Below are 13,144 nucleotides of genomic sequence, written 5' to 3' on the forward strand. Positions count from 1 at the left end.
TGAATTTAATGGTTTGAGTTTCCTTAAAACAAGTTGTGGATTAAACCAAATTAGACCATAATGACTTTAGTCAGATCATTTTATGACTTTATCACAATCAGAACATATTAATTATTTCAAGTATATATGCAACGGCTTATTACAAAAAAGAATATACTTATATACTCCCTGTTCTTTAATTGCAGAAGACTTTACTCAAAATCTCAATTCTTTTTGCTGATGCATACTCTGCATTAAATTATGCTAATTCGCATTACTTGGTCCAAAGTGTGTGTTGTAGCATATATACGTATTTCCTGATATTGACTAAGGAAGTTTCCCGGAAATATAAACAAGGGTAATTAATTACCAAGTATATGAAGTTGTTGAAAAGCGACTTGATATCGATGAGTTGAACAGTAGGCAGCAAGATTTGTTTCATTGTTAATTAAACTCATAGATATGGACACTCTTTGCTTTGGTGCAGAGAGATTCACAATTATAACTACGTGATGGGGTCATCGGGATATTTAATCACGTCTTATGGTGCGTTTTAATTATTTGATTTTTCATTCACTTATTTGAACTAATTTAAACTTACTTGACCTGAAATAAGTATAATTAAGACCAATTGAACAGGGCCTTACATGCCTTCTTTTGTTACTTCAAAATTCAACTTGACACTTATAGTTTTCAAATAGACCAAATAAACATAATTACAATACTTCATCATAATTAGTACAATACTTCTTATCTGCAAAATTACATATGTAATGATTTGTGAGAGGGAGTCTAAAATGTATCAATTTTGTCCCTTATATCTAATTATGAAAGAGATTACAACATGTTAAGAAGTAATTTTCATGATATATGTCGGCTAAACTTTATTTTGAAGAGAATTAATTCTAAATGCGGGTTTCAAAGCAAGTTAAAAGAAGAACATTGGATTAATTTAATAAGAAACAAATTATTAAGTGTCTTATTAGTTCTAATAAGGACACAAGGATTTGGTACTTCCAATTTGAAAATCATTTTCCTCCAATCCAATATTATAGGGTTGTCAAGCAACCATCCGATCATTAATTAAATCCAAAGACATAAACAACTTCCTATTCACCCTTCTAAAGTGCTGCAATTGGTGGCTTGGTGCCCTTAAATTATTAATGTCCAACTATCTTAAAGACCAAAAGTACAACTACATTTTATATTTCCATCTTTCTTGTGATAATAATGTCAAACACTAATATGGAGGGTATTTTTGTCAATTTAGAACATGCTTACCAACTTTTTCAAAATTTAAACTGAATTTATTTTTTAAAAAAACCAATTACTCCGTAACATGAAACAACACAAAAGCTAAAGTTCAAAGAAACGAACCATCCTCGACAGTTCCTAATCCAGCAGAGTTTCCTTTTATATTTTCCTTTTTATTTTTTTTTTGAATTTTGTTCTTTCGTACGAGTAACAATTTTACTTTTTTTTTTTTTTTTACTTCATCAGAAATTCAGAATGCTTTGTATGCAAGCTACTCACTCTATGACATAGAATCACTACCTAATTCTTTTAATCCTTTTTTAAAAAATTAATTTTGTCGTTGCTTTCATTATTTTTTATACCATTTTTTTTTTGGGCTATATATTGGTTACAAAATTTTCCTATTTTGTTGGACCAAGTAAATTTCCATGGTGTTTCCTCTGTTTTCCTGGTAAGTATTTTTTTTTTCTCTCTATTTTTTTTTTGTCTTTACTAGAATTGTGTAATTGTTGATTTCTTTTATGGGATTTATTCATATTTTGTGAATTTAACATAAAGTTGTAGACTTTTCCTTCATTAGCAAAGTTTAGAATTTGAATTTCAAAGGTAACATTAGTTAGTTATTATGTTAATACGACTTTTATTGGTTTGATTATGACTTAAAAACTGTTTTTGACTGAGTTACGTTTTTGGATTCTTCACTTTGGTTTGGTTTGACATTATAATCATCACAAAGACAGAATTAATTGATTATAACAAAGAATTGAAATATGTTTGAAAATCAAGTATACCATATGATCTGAGTAATTTTCCTTTTTTGTATGAACATTAATGCAGGAGAAAAAAAAAGATGGAATTTTAAGAAGTGTAAGTTAAGAAAGATCGAGAATCTTTGTTGGGTTGTGAGTTTGCAATGGTAGCAATAACATCAATGGAAGAAAAACCATTTCCTGCTTGGTCTTGGTCTGTTGAAAAATGCTTGAAAGAGTACAATGTCAAACTAGACAAGGGTTTAGGCAGTTATGAAGTCGAAAAGCGAAGGGAGAAGCATGGTTGGAATGAGTTGGACAAGGAAAAAGGGAAGCCTCTATGGCATCTTGTGTTGGAACAATTTGATGATATGCTTGTAAAGATACTGATCACGGCCGCGTTTATCTCTTTTATACTTGCTTATTTACATGGCCGGGAGTCCGGTGAGACCGGTTTTGAGGCCTATGTTGAGCCTTTTGTAATTGTGTTGATCCTTATTCTTAATGCCATTGTTGGGGTATGGCAAGAGACTAATGCAGAGAAAGCCCTTGAAGCACTGAAAGACTTGCAGGGTGAGTCTGCAAAGGTTGTAAGAGATGGTTATGTTATCCCGGACTTGCCTGCAAGGGAGCTAGTCCCGGGTGACATAGTTGAATTGCGAGTGGGAGATAAAGTTCCTGCTGATATGAGAGTTGCTGCTCTGAAAACCTCGACTTTGAGGGTCGAGCAAAGCTCATTGACAGGAGAATCTATGCCTGTTCTAAAGTGCACTTTGCCTGTTTTCCTAGATGACTGTGAATTGCAGGCAAAGGAGAACATGCTTTTTGCAGGCACGACGATTGTCAATGGGGCTTGTCTTTCTATTGTTGTTGATACTGGGATGAAGACTGAGATTGGGAAGATTCAGACTCAGATTCATGAGGCCTCATTAGATGAGAGCGAGACTCCCTTGAAGAAGAAGCTCGACGAGTTTGGTAGTAGGCTCACTACTTTTATTGGAATTGTTTGCCTTCTTGTTTGGCTCATCAACTACAAATACTTCCTATCTTGGGATGTTGTGAATGGATGGCCAACAAATTTCCGATTTTCTTTTGAGAAGTGTACGTACTATTTTAAGATAGCAGTTGCCCTTGCAGTAGCTGCCATTCCTGAAGGCCTACCTGCAGTCATCACAACCTGTTTGGCATTAGGCACAAGGAAGATGGCACAGAAGAATGCAATAGTTAGAAAGCTGCCTAGTGTAGAAACCTTAGGGTGTACCACCGTTATTTGCTCGGATAAAACAGGCACTCTGACAACCAACCAGATGGCTGTGACTGAGTTCTTCACCCTGGGAGGAAAAACTACAACTTCCCGAGTTTTTAAAGTTGACGGAACTACATATGATCCAAAGGATGGAGGAATAGTGGACTGGAATTGCTATAATATGGACGCAAGCCTCCAAGCTGTGGCAGAAATATCTGCTGTCTGCAATGATGCTGGGATTTTCTGCAACGGTCGTGCTTACCAAGCAACCGGTTTGCCTACTGAAGCAGCACTTAAGGTTTTAGTCGAGAAAATGAGTGTTCCTGATGCTAAGGTGAGGAACAAAATCCGTGACATGCAGTTTGCTGCAAACTATATGATCGATCGTACTTCAGTCAAACTAGGTGAGCAGTTTGTCTTCTTGTCATATTATCTTTTTCTTTTACTTTAATTGTAGTTGCATGAATTACAGAAATGGCCTCCAACAACACTACAGTAGGGTCTTAATTAAATAGAGTAATATTCATATAAATCTCTTCATGGGCAGTTTGCTGTGACTGGTGGGCAAAGAGGTCGAAGAGGTTGGCAACACTGGAGTTTGATCGATTTCGCAAGTCTATGAGTGTCATTGTCCAAGAACCAACTGGTCAAAACCGTCTACTTGTTAAGGTGAGTTACATCTGCTGCTAGCTTATAGTTTCTCATTTGCTGTAAACTTTTCCTGAAATTAAAAGCAAGGAGTTCACAGGGCGCTGTTGAGAGTTTATTGGAGCGCACTTCACATGTTCAACTAGCAGATGGATCAATGGTTCCAATTGATGAATCCTGCAAGCAATTGTTGCTGTTGAGACAGTTTGAGATGAGCTCAAAGGGATTGAGATGTCTGGGACTGGCATACAAGGATGACTTGGGTGAGCTTTCTGATTACTCGAATGCAAGTCATCCAGCCCATAAGAAGCTCCTTGATCCTGCTTGCTACCCAGAAATTGAGAGCAACCTTGTTTTCGTGGGAGTTGTTGGTATAAGGGTGAGATTTTCTTTTCACATAATGATCGTCCTTCGTATTTAGTAGTTACTGTTTCAAATTCTTCCCTATACTCTTCTAAGGCTTAAAATGCAACAGGATCCACCACGTGAGGAAGTGCCACAAGCAATGGGTGATTGTAAACAAGCAGGAATCAGAGTGATCGTCATTACTGGAGACAACAAGTCTACAGCTGAGGCCATCAGTCAAGAAATTCAGTTGTTTGCTGACAGTGAAGAACTGAAGGGAAGAAGCTTTACTGGCAAAGAATTCATGGCACTTTCCTCTTCAGAACAGATTGAAATTCTTTCTAGACCTGGAGGGAAGGTTTTCTCTCGTGCTGAGCCTAAACACAAGCAAGAAATTGTTAGGATGCTAAAGGAGAGTGGAGAGATTGTTGCTATGACCGGAGATGGTGTCAATGATGCTCCTGCTTTAAAACTTGCAGACATAGGAATTGCAATGGGCATTTCTGGAACTGAGGTACACACATTCTTCTTCTTTTTGCCCAGAAGGAAATCGCAATTTATTGAACTCTACATTGAACTTCACTTCATTCTTGACACATCCAATTAAGAAAGACATCAACTCCGTCTATTTTCATATTTATGCACTAAAACTAAAATACACAACGATCCAGGTGGCAAAAGAAGCTGCAGATATGGTGCTGGCTGATGATAACTTCAGTAGCATAGTTTCTGCTGTTGCTGAGGGTCGCTCAATTTACAACAACATGAAAGCTTTCATTAGGTACTATACAGCTGCGCTTCATATTAACATCTACAAGCTTTATCTTTGGATAGGTTATCAAAGTTCAAATCCCTTCTCGTTTGTCTATGTGCAGGTACATGATATCATCCAATGTCGGTGAGGTTATATCCATATTCTTGACTGCAGCACTTGGTATTCCAGAATGTATGATACCAGTACAGCTTTTGTGGGTAAATTTGGTCACTGATGGCCCACCTGCTACAGCCCTAGGTTTCAACCCTGCAGATGTAGACATCATGCACAAACCTCCCCGCAGAAGTAATGATCCTCTAATCAATTCCTGGGTTCTCTTCCGATACCTGGTGCGTATTAACAAACTATTTCATACTTCAATTTTTCTTACTTTTCTTTTCACTAATCCCTTTCATAAGGGATATTCTCTTCCCTAAGGATCTTTAAGAGTCTTTATCTTAATAGCAAAAGGGACCCTTACTAGGTTACTGATGCTGCCACTCCTACTCCCTGCATCAAAAGCTGCAGAGGAGCGAGGCCATATGTCAATATGTCATGAAGGATGCAAAACTTCCTTATGTTTAACTGATGATCTTCTCATTGTACCAGGTGATTGGGTCCTATGTTGGCTTGGCAACAGTCGGAATTTTTGTCTTATGGTTTACTCAACCTTCTTTTCTGGGTATCAATCTCATAAGCGATGGCCACACACTCATACAAATGTCTCAGCTACAAAACTGGGGAGAGTGCTCATCATGGTCAAATTTCACCGCTTCCCCATTCACAGTTTCAGGGGGGCACATTATAAGCTTCACAAATCCATGTGACTATTTTGCAGTTGGTAAAGTGAAGGCAATGACCCTTTCGCTTTCTGTTTTGGTGGCAATAGAGATGTTCAACTCTTTAAACGCCCTCTCTGAAGACAACAGTCTGATCACAATGCCACCCTGGAGAAACCCTTGGCTGTTGATTGCCATGTCTTTCTCTTTTGGGCTTCACTGTCTCATAATGTATGTTCCCATACTGGCAAATGTGTTCGGTATAGTTCCACTGACTTCTGCTGAGTGGTTATTAGTCATCATTGTTTCTGCTCCAGTGATCCTTCTTGATGAAATTCTCAAATTAGTAGGAAGGAGTCGACGAAAGATTTCAAAGGTGAAGGTGAAGGCAATGTAAGCCTTTGTTCTGGTGCATTTGGGAACTAACAGACGGGAAGCCCTGCAATGGATATGAAAAGCATGGCACAATATATATAACTTTGTTTTTCCATATGATTACGTCCTGTAGCATGTGTAGATGTAGATTTAGTAGTACTTGTCCATGTACATTTTAACAACAAAAGAATGTGGTTTTTTTTTTTTTTCCTTTCTATTTACTGCCTTTTCCAGGCAAGTTAGCATAAAGTGAACGCTCAATGTTCCAAACCTAGCATTTATAAAAAATGCCTGAGTTTTTTCAGTGATATTTCAGCTGTTGCATAATAAAGCTAAAATACAGTGGTGATGAGTTATATTTACCTGTGGACAGTTGTATTAAAGCTCTACTTGCATATTGCATATGCTTCGAGTTACAATGACAAGTTACGCTGCATACCAGCCAAAAACTATCTGATCCATCAGAGGTCACGATTTCTTCCTGGCTTCCATTTGTATTTGACCAACACCCTTATGTATGTCCATTGAAATTGTCAGATAAATGCCCCAAAAAAATTATTAAAAAAAAAAAAAAAAAAGCAAGACAAATGGTTAGAGCAATAAAGATGACACAAGAAAACTTTGCTGTATTGAAATTTATGAAATTAAGCATCCAGTTCAATATCATCTCCACTCTTCATTATCTCATGGTATACATTTTCCAGCACAGTGTATATCTCATATGACTTTGGATGTGATTTATCCTCTACAATAAACATATGAATTTGATCTGCCTCTTCAATACTGCTATAGCCAGCTGCTTTTATAATTTGGCTTCCCTTCATCATCTTCCTCAGCTTTGCCACCCCATCCCATCTTTTCACTGAAGCATATATGTTAGAGAGAATGACGTAATTCCCTGAATTCCACGGCTCAAGCTCAAAAAGTGCCTCTGCTGCCTTCTCTGCCACCTCTACATTACAATGGAAACTGCAGGCCCCCAAAAGGGTGCCCCATATCACAGAGTCAGGCTTCATTGGCATAGTTTGTATAAGGTTATAAGCTTCATTGAGCTTCCCTTTACGCCCTAGAAGATCAACCATACAACCATAATGTTCTAACCTTGGAATAATACCAAACTTATCCTTCATTGATGCAAATAATTCTTGGCCTTTAGCAACCTTGCCACCATGTGTACAAGCCATTAGAGCCGCTACAAACGTTATAGAATCGGGCACCATCCCTTCTCTCAACATTAAACGAAACAAATGAAGAGCTTCTTCATGTCTTCCATGTATAGCAAAACACATCATCATTGAATTCCAAGAGCACAGATTCTTCCTGTCGCGAATCTCATTAAACAACTGCATTGCTCTATCAAGTTTACCACATTTTGAATACAACTCCAACAAGGCATTGCAGACAAACAGATTATCCAAGTAACCGTTTCGCCTCGCATACTTCTCAATCCTCTCCCCAATCTCCAATGCTCCAAGATTAGCACAAGCTGGAAGAACACTAGTTACACTAACCTCATTAGGCTCCAACCCTTCTTCCTTCACCATGGACAAAAAGGTGTTTAAAGCATCCAAATACTGCCCATTTTGAGAATACCCAGATATCATTGTAGTCCAAGAAATCACATTTTTCAATGGAATTAACTGAAACAATTTCTCTGCTTCCTCCATCTTTCCACACCTAGCATACCCAGAAATCAAAGAATTCCAAGTGGGTGCATCTTTATATTGCATATGATCAAATTGATTACGAGCATATTCTAATAAACCCAACTTAGCATACATATCAACCAATGCAGTTGTTGCAAATACATCAAATTTAAACCCAGATAAGATGAAATGAGTGTGGATCATCCTGCCAAGGTGAGGAGAACAGAGCGAAGCGCAGGCGGCGAAAAGGAAGGTGAAAGTTTGAGGATTAGGGGAGCAATGGCGTTGATACATTTGAGAATAGAGAGAGAAACATTGTTGTTGAGGACCATGGGAAGCGTAAGCTTGAATAAGCTTGTTGAATTGGATGGTTGTTGGTTGAGGAATATAGTCGAACAGTTGGTGTGCATAAGAAATGTTGGGGATTTTGAGGAGCTTTTTGATGAGGATTTGGGCGTAATCGAAGCCATTTCTGAGGGAAAATGCGTGGATTTGCTTCACTTGATTCATAACAAAGCTGTGATTTCTGGCATCTTCTTAACTTATACGGAGTGCCATCATTGCCAGCCAAGTGCAGGGAAGCTTACTTGAGGCCTTGAGGGTACGGTGCTTTGTTTAGTTGTCTCTATAATTAGTAATGTAGTTTATGCCAATCATAAATTCGACTTTTTTTTTTTTTTTTTTTTTTTTTGGGTTTTTCTCATTGGTAGCAATAAAAGTTTGTAAATTCTTTATGGTAGCAAAATTTTTGTCAAATTCTCTTAAATAGCATTAGTTTTACAATTATTCCCTTGTATAGCTTTATTTTATTAAATGTGATATATTAGCCTAAAATACACTAACCATGGTTATGTAATAATAATTTACTAAATTACCCTCACTTAATTTATTGAATGATACAAGTATACTACCTTTTGTAAGTCCAATACGATCAGGGAGCTTTATCAAATACATATAATTAGGCTGCAACTTGCAAGCAATAGCCAAAAGGTTGGCACAATTAAATATCAAATTTCCATTGATCATGGGCAACCTTATTAATACAAATTACATGGACAAGTAGTGGGATTGCAGCTACATTGTTAGATGACTTCAGAGCAAATTATAAGAAAATATATAATGCGATATTCAGTACATAATTCATACGGTATTGTATATGTTTACAAGGTAAAGACACATATGCACTGAACAATTATGCCTCACGAATTTCAGAGTGATGTGGTTTTTTAACTGAGATGTTTTCATGTCTGAAGTATCTCCTTACTTTGATTTTAATGGACTCTGGATCAGATTGAGAAGCCATAGGCCTGTCAATCTCCAAGAGCTGACAGATCACATAAACAGATTAATTAAAGCAACAACATTAAAAAAGCTCCAACAACAAAATAATAACTAAATCAAAAGAATCCATCAGCCTGCAACAAAATTACAGTAAAATAACAGCAAACTACTTAAATACAGTAAATTAACAACAAAATAACAGCATTCAAATTTCATTCAACAAAATTTTATTCAAGACAAATGCAAAATTTCTTAAAAATGGTCTGCCACTTAACTAATTGGTTCATAATAGTGCATGTTCTACCAAACAAAATACAAATTATTCATAAGACACTTGTTTATAATTGTCTTGGTTGAGATGCAAACATAAAGAGAGATCCCGATCTAGTTACTCCAATAGGTTGAGGTTGAGATGTAGCTAGCCTTGAAGTGTGTCCTCTAGTTGTTTTAGGTTGGGAACTTACTGCTACATTAGGAACATCAATGCCTTGAGAAGATGCATCTGATTTTGCCATGTTCTTTTTACTCGAACCCAACTTTTGCTTTGCAGTAGCTCCTCCTTTACAAGTCTTTGCATTATGCCCAAAATCTTGACACTTGCTACACCTAACAGTTTTGGCTCTCTTCCCCTTCCTATCTTCTGTTTCATCTCTCTTCCTGTTCCTGCTTGGTCTTCCTATTCCTCTTTTTAGCTCAGGTGGCAATATTTTTGGTAAATTAAACTTAGGTCATTGCTCATGATCTGGTATTGATTTAATGCCATTCGAATATGTTGCATTGCCTTGTATCTTTTAACAGAGTACCACTCATCAACAAAAGCATGAGGGTCAAGCTTAGAATCTAATATGGCCCTCATTCCATGTCTACATGGAATCCCAGATAATTGACATTGTCCACAAACACAAGTTTGGTTATTCAAGCTTACAGGTAGGTATGACTTACCCTCAAACACCTCAAATTCACCGAAGGAAGACAAATATGAATGGCAGGTCCTTGAGTCATGACATAACTTTTGAACTCTTTGCACAATGTTTGGACAAATGTCAGTTCTAATCCACTCCTCACACTTCTGTCTTCTAGAAGCCAACCTTACCATAGTCTTTCTTCGAATACCTACAACAAATAATGACGCAATGTAGCATTGTTAACACAAGCCATGAAATCTTGCATAATGCATTTCAAGATGACATATATACGATAATTTACCTTCTAAAAGTGTAAGTACAAGTCTACATCTGTCAATACCAAGAGTCGCATTAAAACTCTCAACAAAGTTGGACTTATTTGCATCACACTTTGTTGCAACGTTAAACTTATGCTTTGTCCACCAAGCTTGATTGCCTAGTTTTGCAAGCCATAACCTTCCTCCTTTTCCAACCTTATCCATTTATTCCATAGCTTTTTTAAAGGTGAACTCAGAACACGCACCACACGCTTTCCAAAATAAAGAGAGCATTAATGGACCAGGAAATGCTTTCTTCCAATTGGAAGCTAAATGTTTGGTGCAGTATCTCCTACCTAATTCTGGCCACAACTTGTCAAGTGCAATTTCAATTCCCTATTTATTTAACATTATGATTTAGTTAAATTAAAATGAAATACAAATTAAAAGTGAAAACTTAATGAGACTAACCTTTTTCCGATCTGAAATGATACACCATTTATCTCCTCTTCCAGTTGACCTAAGTAAATCCCTCAAATGATGCACAAAGAAGCACCAAGTGTCTGAATCTTCATTAGAAACAATCCCCCAAGCAAATGGGAACAACTCATTGTTCCCATCTAGTGCTACTGCAGAAAGAAGAACACCCCCATAATTTCCTTTCAAGTGTGTCCCATCAACTCCAACAAACCCTCTAATTCCATTCTTCAACCCATCCAAACATTGCTTAAATGAAATGAATATTGTGACAAAAGCCAAAGGCCTATCAACATGAGTGTTTGGATTCCACACACAACTAGCATTAGAACCAGTGTTAGTTTTCTTGATCATTTCACAATAACTAGGCAAAAAAGAATATGAGTCATCATAGCCACCATGTATCTCAATTAAGGCCCGAGCTCTGACTCTATACAATGTACTAGTGGCCATTTGAACATTAAACCTGTTCCATAGTAATGCATTCAATGCCTTACCAGAAATATCATTGTTGGCTCTAATGTCTTCTAATAGCACTCTACTAGCCCATTTTGAAGTCACCATTGGATTTCTAGTTTCCAAACCCAAGCATGTGTGCCCTCCATTTTTTATTGACTTTATAGCCCAAGTGAAACCATCCGCTAATCTAGAAGCATGTAGCCTCCACTCACATCCCTCTGCAGAACAATACACAGTGTAAATTGAATTGTTTGCCCTATCAACAATCACTGAAAAGCCTCATTGTATACAATAGTCCCTGACTACATCTCTCAAATGTTGCTTGTCGTAGAAAAGTTGCCATGGTCTTATCTTACCATCTTCCTGTTTATCAAACATCTCCCCATTTTTATATAGCTTTGCAAAGTAATTTCCATCCCCATCATCTTCTACACCATCATCTTCTACACCATCATCTTCCCAAACATCATCAGCATATGGGTCATAGTTATCCACAACAACAATCCCATCAGCTTCATTATTCGTTTGCCCGTCATCTTCATCACCATCTACAATTTCATCACCATCAGTTGAAGATTCATTGTCTGTTCCAGAGAAGGAGAATTTTGGATCATATTCATCATCAAGATCTTGATTTTCAAGTGAAAGCATGTTAGATGTTCCAGCAACCGAAGGTGAAACTTAAGTTGAAGTTATCAAACCCTTCCTCCTAGCTATTGTCTTTGTCATTTTCTTCTTCATAACTAGGGCTTTAGATGAAAGGGATGACACAACTAACAGTTGTTGTTGTTTAGGTTGTTGTTCAGGTCGATCAGGTTCAACAATAGCTTGTCTATGCTCAGTTTGAGATGTTACATTACCAATTCTAGCTCCTGCCTCATTTTCAAGCCCCAACCAATACTCAAAACCTCTAGATTGTCCACTTCCTCTTCCCCTAGAACCTCCCCTTCTCCCTCCTCTCCCTTCACCTCTTCCGCCTCTTCTCCCCCCTCTAGCCCTTACAGGACTTATTGTTTGACTCAAATCATCCAACGCATCCAAATCAACCTGATTTGATTCAATACCTTCATTATTTTGGCCAATGGTAGGGTTTGGAATTGGATTGATGGTACCCTCAGACACTAACATTTTTCCTCTCTTGGGTGTTAATTTTAAAGGCTTACCTATTTCAGATATTTTTGGAACTATAACGACATCATTATGCCTCCCAATCCCACTATGACTAGCATTTGAAAACCCGACAAGTTCTGCATCTTTTTTCTCCTTAATCTCTTGTTCTTTCCTTGTCGTCCTTACACTCTTAGCATCTTTAAAAACCTGAGTTGGACTATCTTCATCATAGACCCATATGTAAATCTCACTTTTTCCAGCAAACTCACTGAACATCCTCATTAAATCCTTATCAGTGTTCAGATAGTGGTATTTCATCTCATGCACATATCTAAAGCTAGAAAATTTAGGCATCACTATACCATGTTTAACAGCATTGTCCCAGTATTCAATAGCCACATCAATAAGGTTTATTGTATCAATGTCATCAACGACAACAGTAACATCACCACTATTATACTGAAATTTCAACACAATTTCGTCACCCATTCTGCAATTTTCAAACAAATAAAAATGACTTTCAATTGCAACTTGCATAGTTCAAGAGAAAAAAAAATCAAATACCCTAATTGTATTACATTCAATGAAAAATAGAGCAAAGAAAAAAATTATAGATGAATTCAATATAATTCTAAATACCCAAATAAATTGGTAATTTCAAATATACAATCTTTAAAATAGAATTATTTTTTTTAAAAAAAAAAAGAAAAAAAAAGGAGAGAAATTGAATTGATAAACGCACAGATACATATATTCAATTCAATAACCATGCATTCATACTTACTAATACAATCAAAACACAATAGCAAAACAAAAAAACAAAATTTGATTAATCCTTAATACATAATAAACAAACCATACTTCATCAACATTAGTTCAT

The 13,144-nt window shown here is 36.8% G+C and overlaps 3 protein-coding genes across 3 annotated transcripts; 1 reads left to right on the forward strand and 2 right to left on the reverse strand.

The window, feature by feature from the left end:
* Positions 1-1,297: 1,297 nt before the first annotated feature.
* On the forward strand, positions 1,298-6,485 carry LOC110714385 (calcium-transporting ATPase, endoplasmic reticulum-type-like). The gene is made up of 8 exons (XM_021892892.1): positions 1,298-1,684; positions 2,071-3,632; positions 3,776-3,897; positions 3,977-4,255; positions 4,352-4,735; positions 4,893-5,002; positions 5,097-5,325; positions 5,585-6,485. The coding sequence occupies exons 2-8, from the start codon at positions 2,147-2,149 to the stop codon at positions 6,149-6,151; spliced, it is 3,177 nt and encodes a 1,058-aa protein (XP_021748584.1). The 5' UTR covers positions 1,298-1,684; positions 2,071-2,146; the 3' UTR covers positions 6,152-6,485.
* A 250-nt stretch (positions 6,486-6,735) lies between these two features.
* Positions 6,736-8,477, reverse strand: LOC110714387 (pentatricopeptide repeat-containing protein At5g08510-like). The gene has a single exon (XM_021892893.1). It carries the CDS (start codon positions 8,283-8,285, stop codon positions 6,774-6,776), a length of 1,512 nt encoding a protein of 503 aa, XP_021748585.1. The 5' UTR covers positions 8,286-8,477; the 3' UTR covers positions 6,736-6,773.
* A 1,966-nt stretch (positions 8,478-10,443) lies between these two features.
* Positions 10,444-11,805, reverse strand: LOC110714378. Its single transcript, XM_021892885.1, has 3 exons — positions 11,511-11,805; positions 10,690-11,372; positions 10,444-10,614 (listed from the first exon to the last, which is right to left on the reverse strand). Exons 1-3 carry the CDS (start codon positions 11,803-11,805, stop codon positions 10,444-10,446), a joined length of 1,149 nt encoding a protein of 382 aa, XP_021748577.1.
* Between the last annotated feature and the right edge of the window lie 1,339 nt (positions 11,806-13,144).

This window comes from Chenopodium quinoa, unplaced genomic scaffold, assembly GCF_001683475.1.
Source record: "Chenopodium quinoa cultivar QQ74 unplaced genomic scaffold, ASM168347v1, whole genome shotgun sequence".
In the NCBI taxonomy this organism is placed as follows: Eukaryota; Viridiplantae; Streptophyta; class Magnoliopsida; order Caryophyllales; family Amaranthaceae; genus Chenopodium; species Chenopodium quinoa.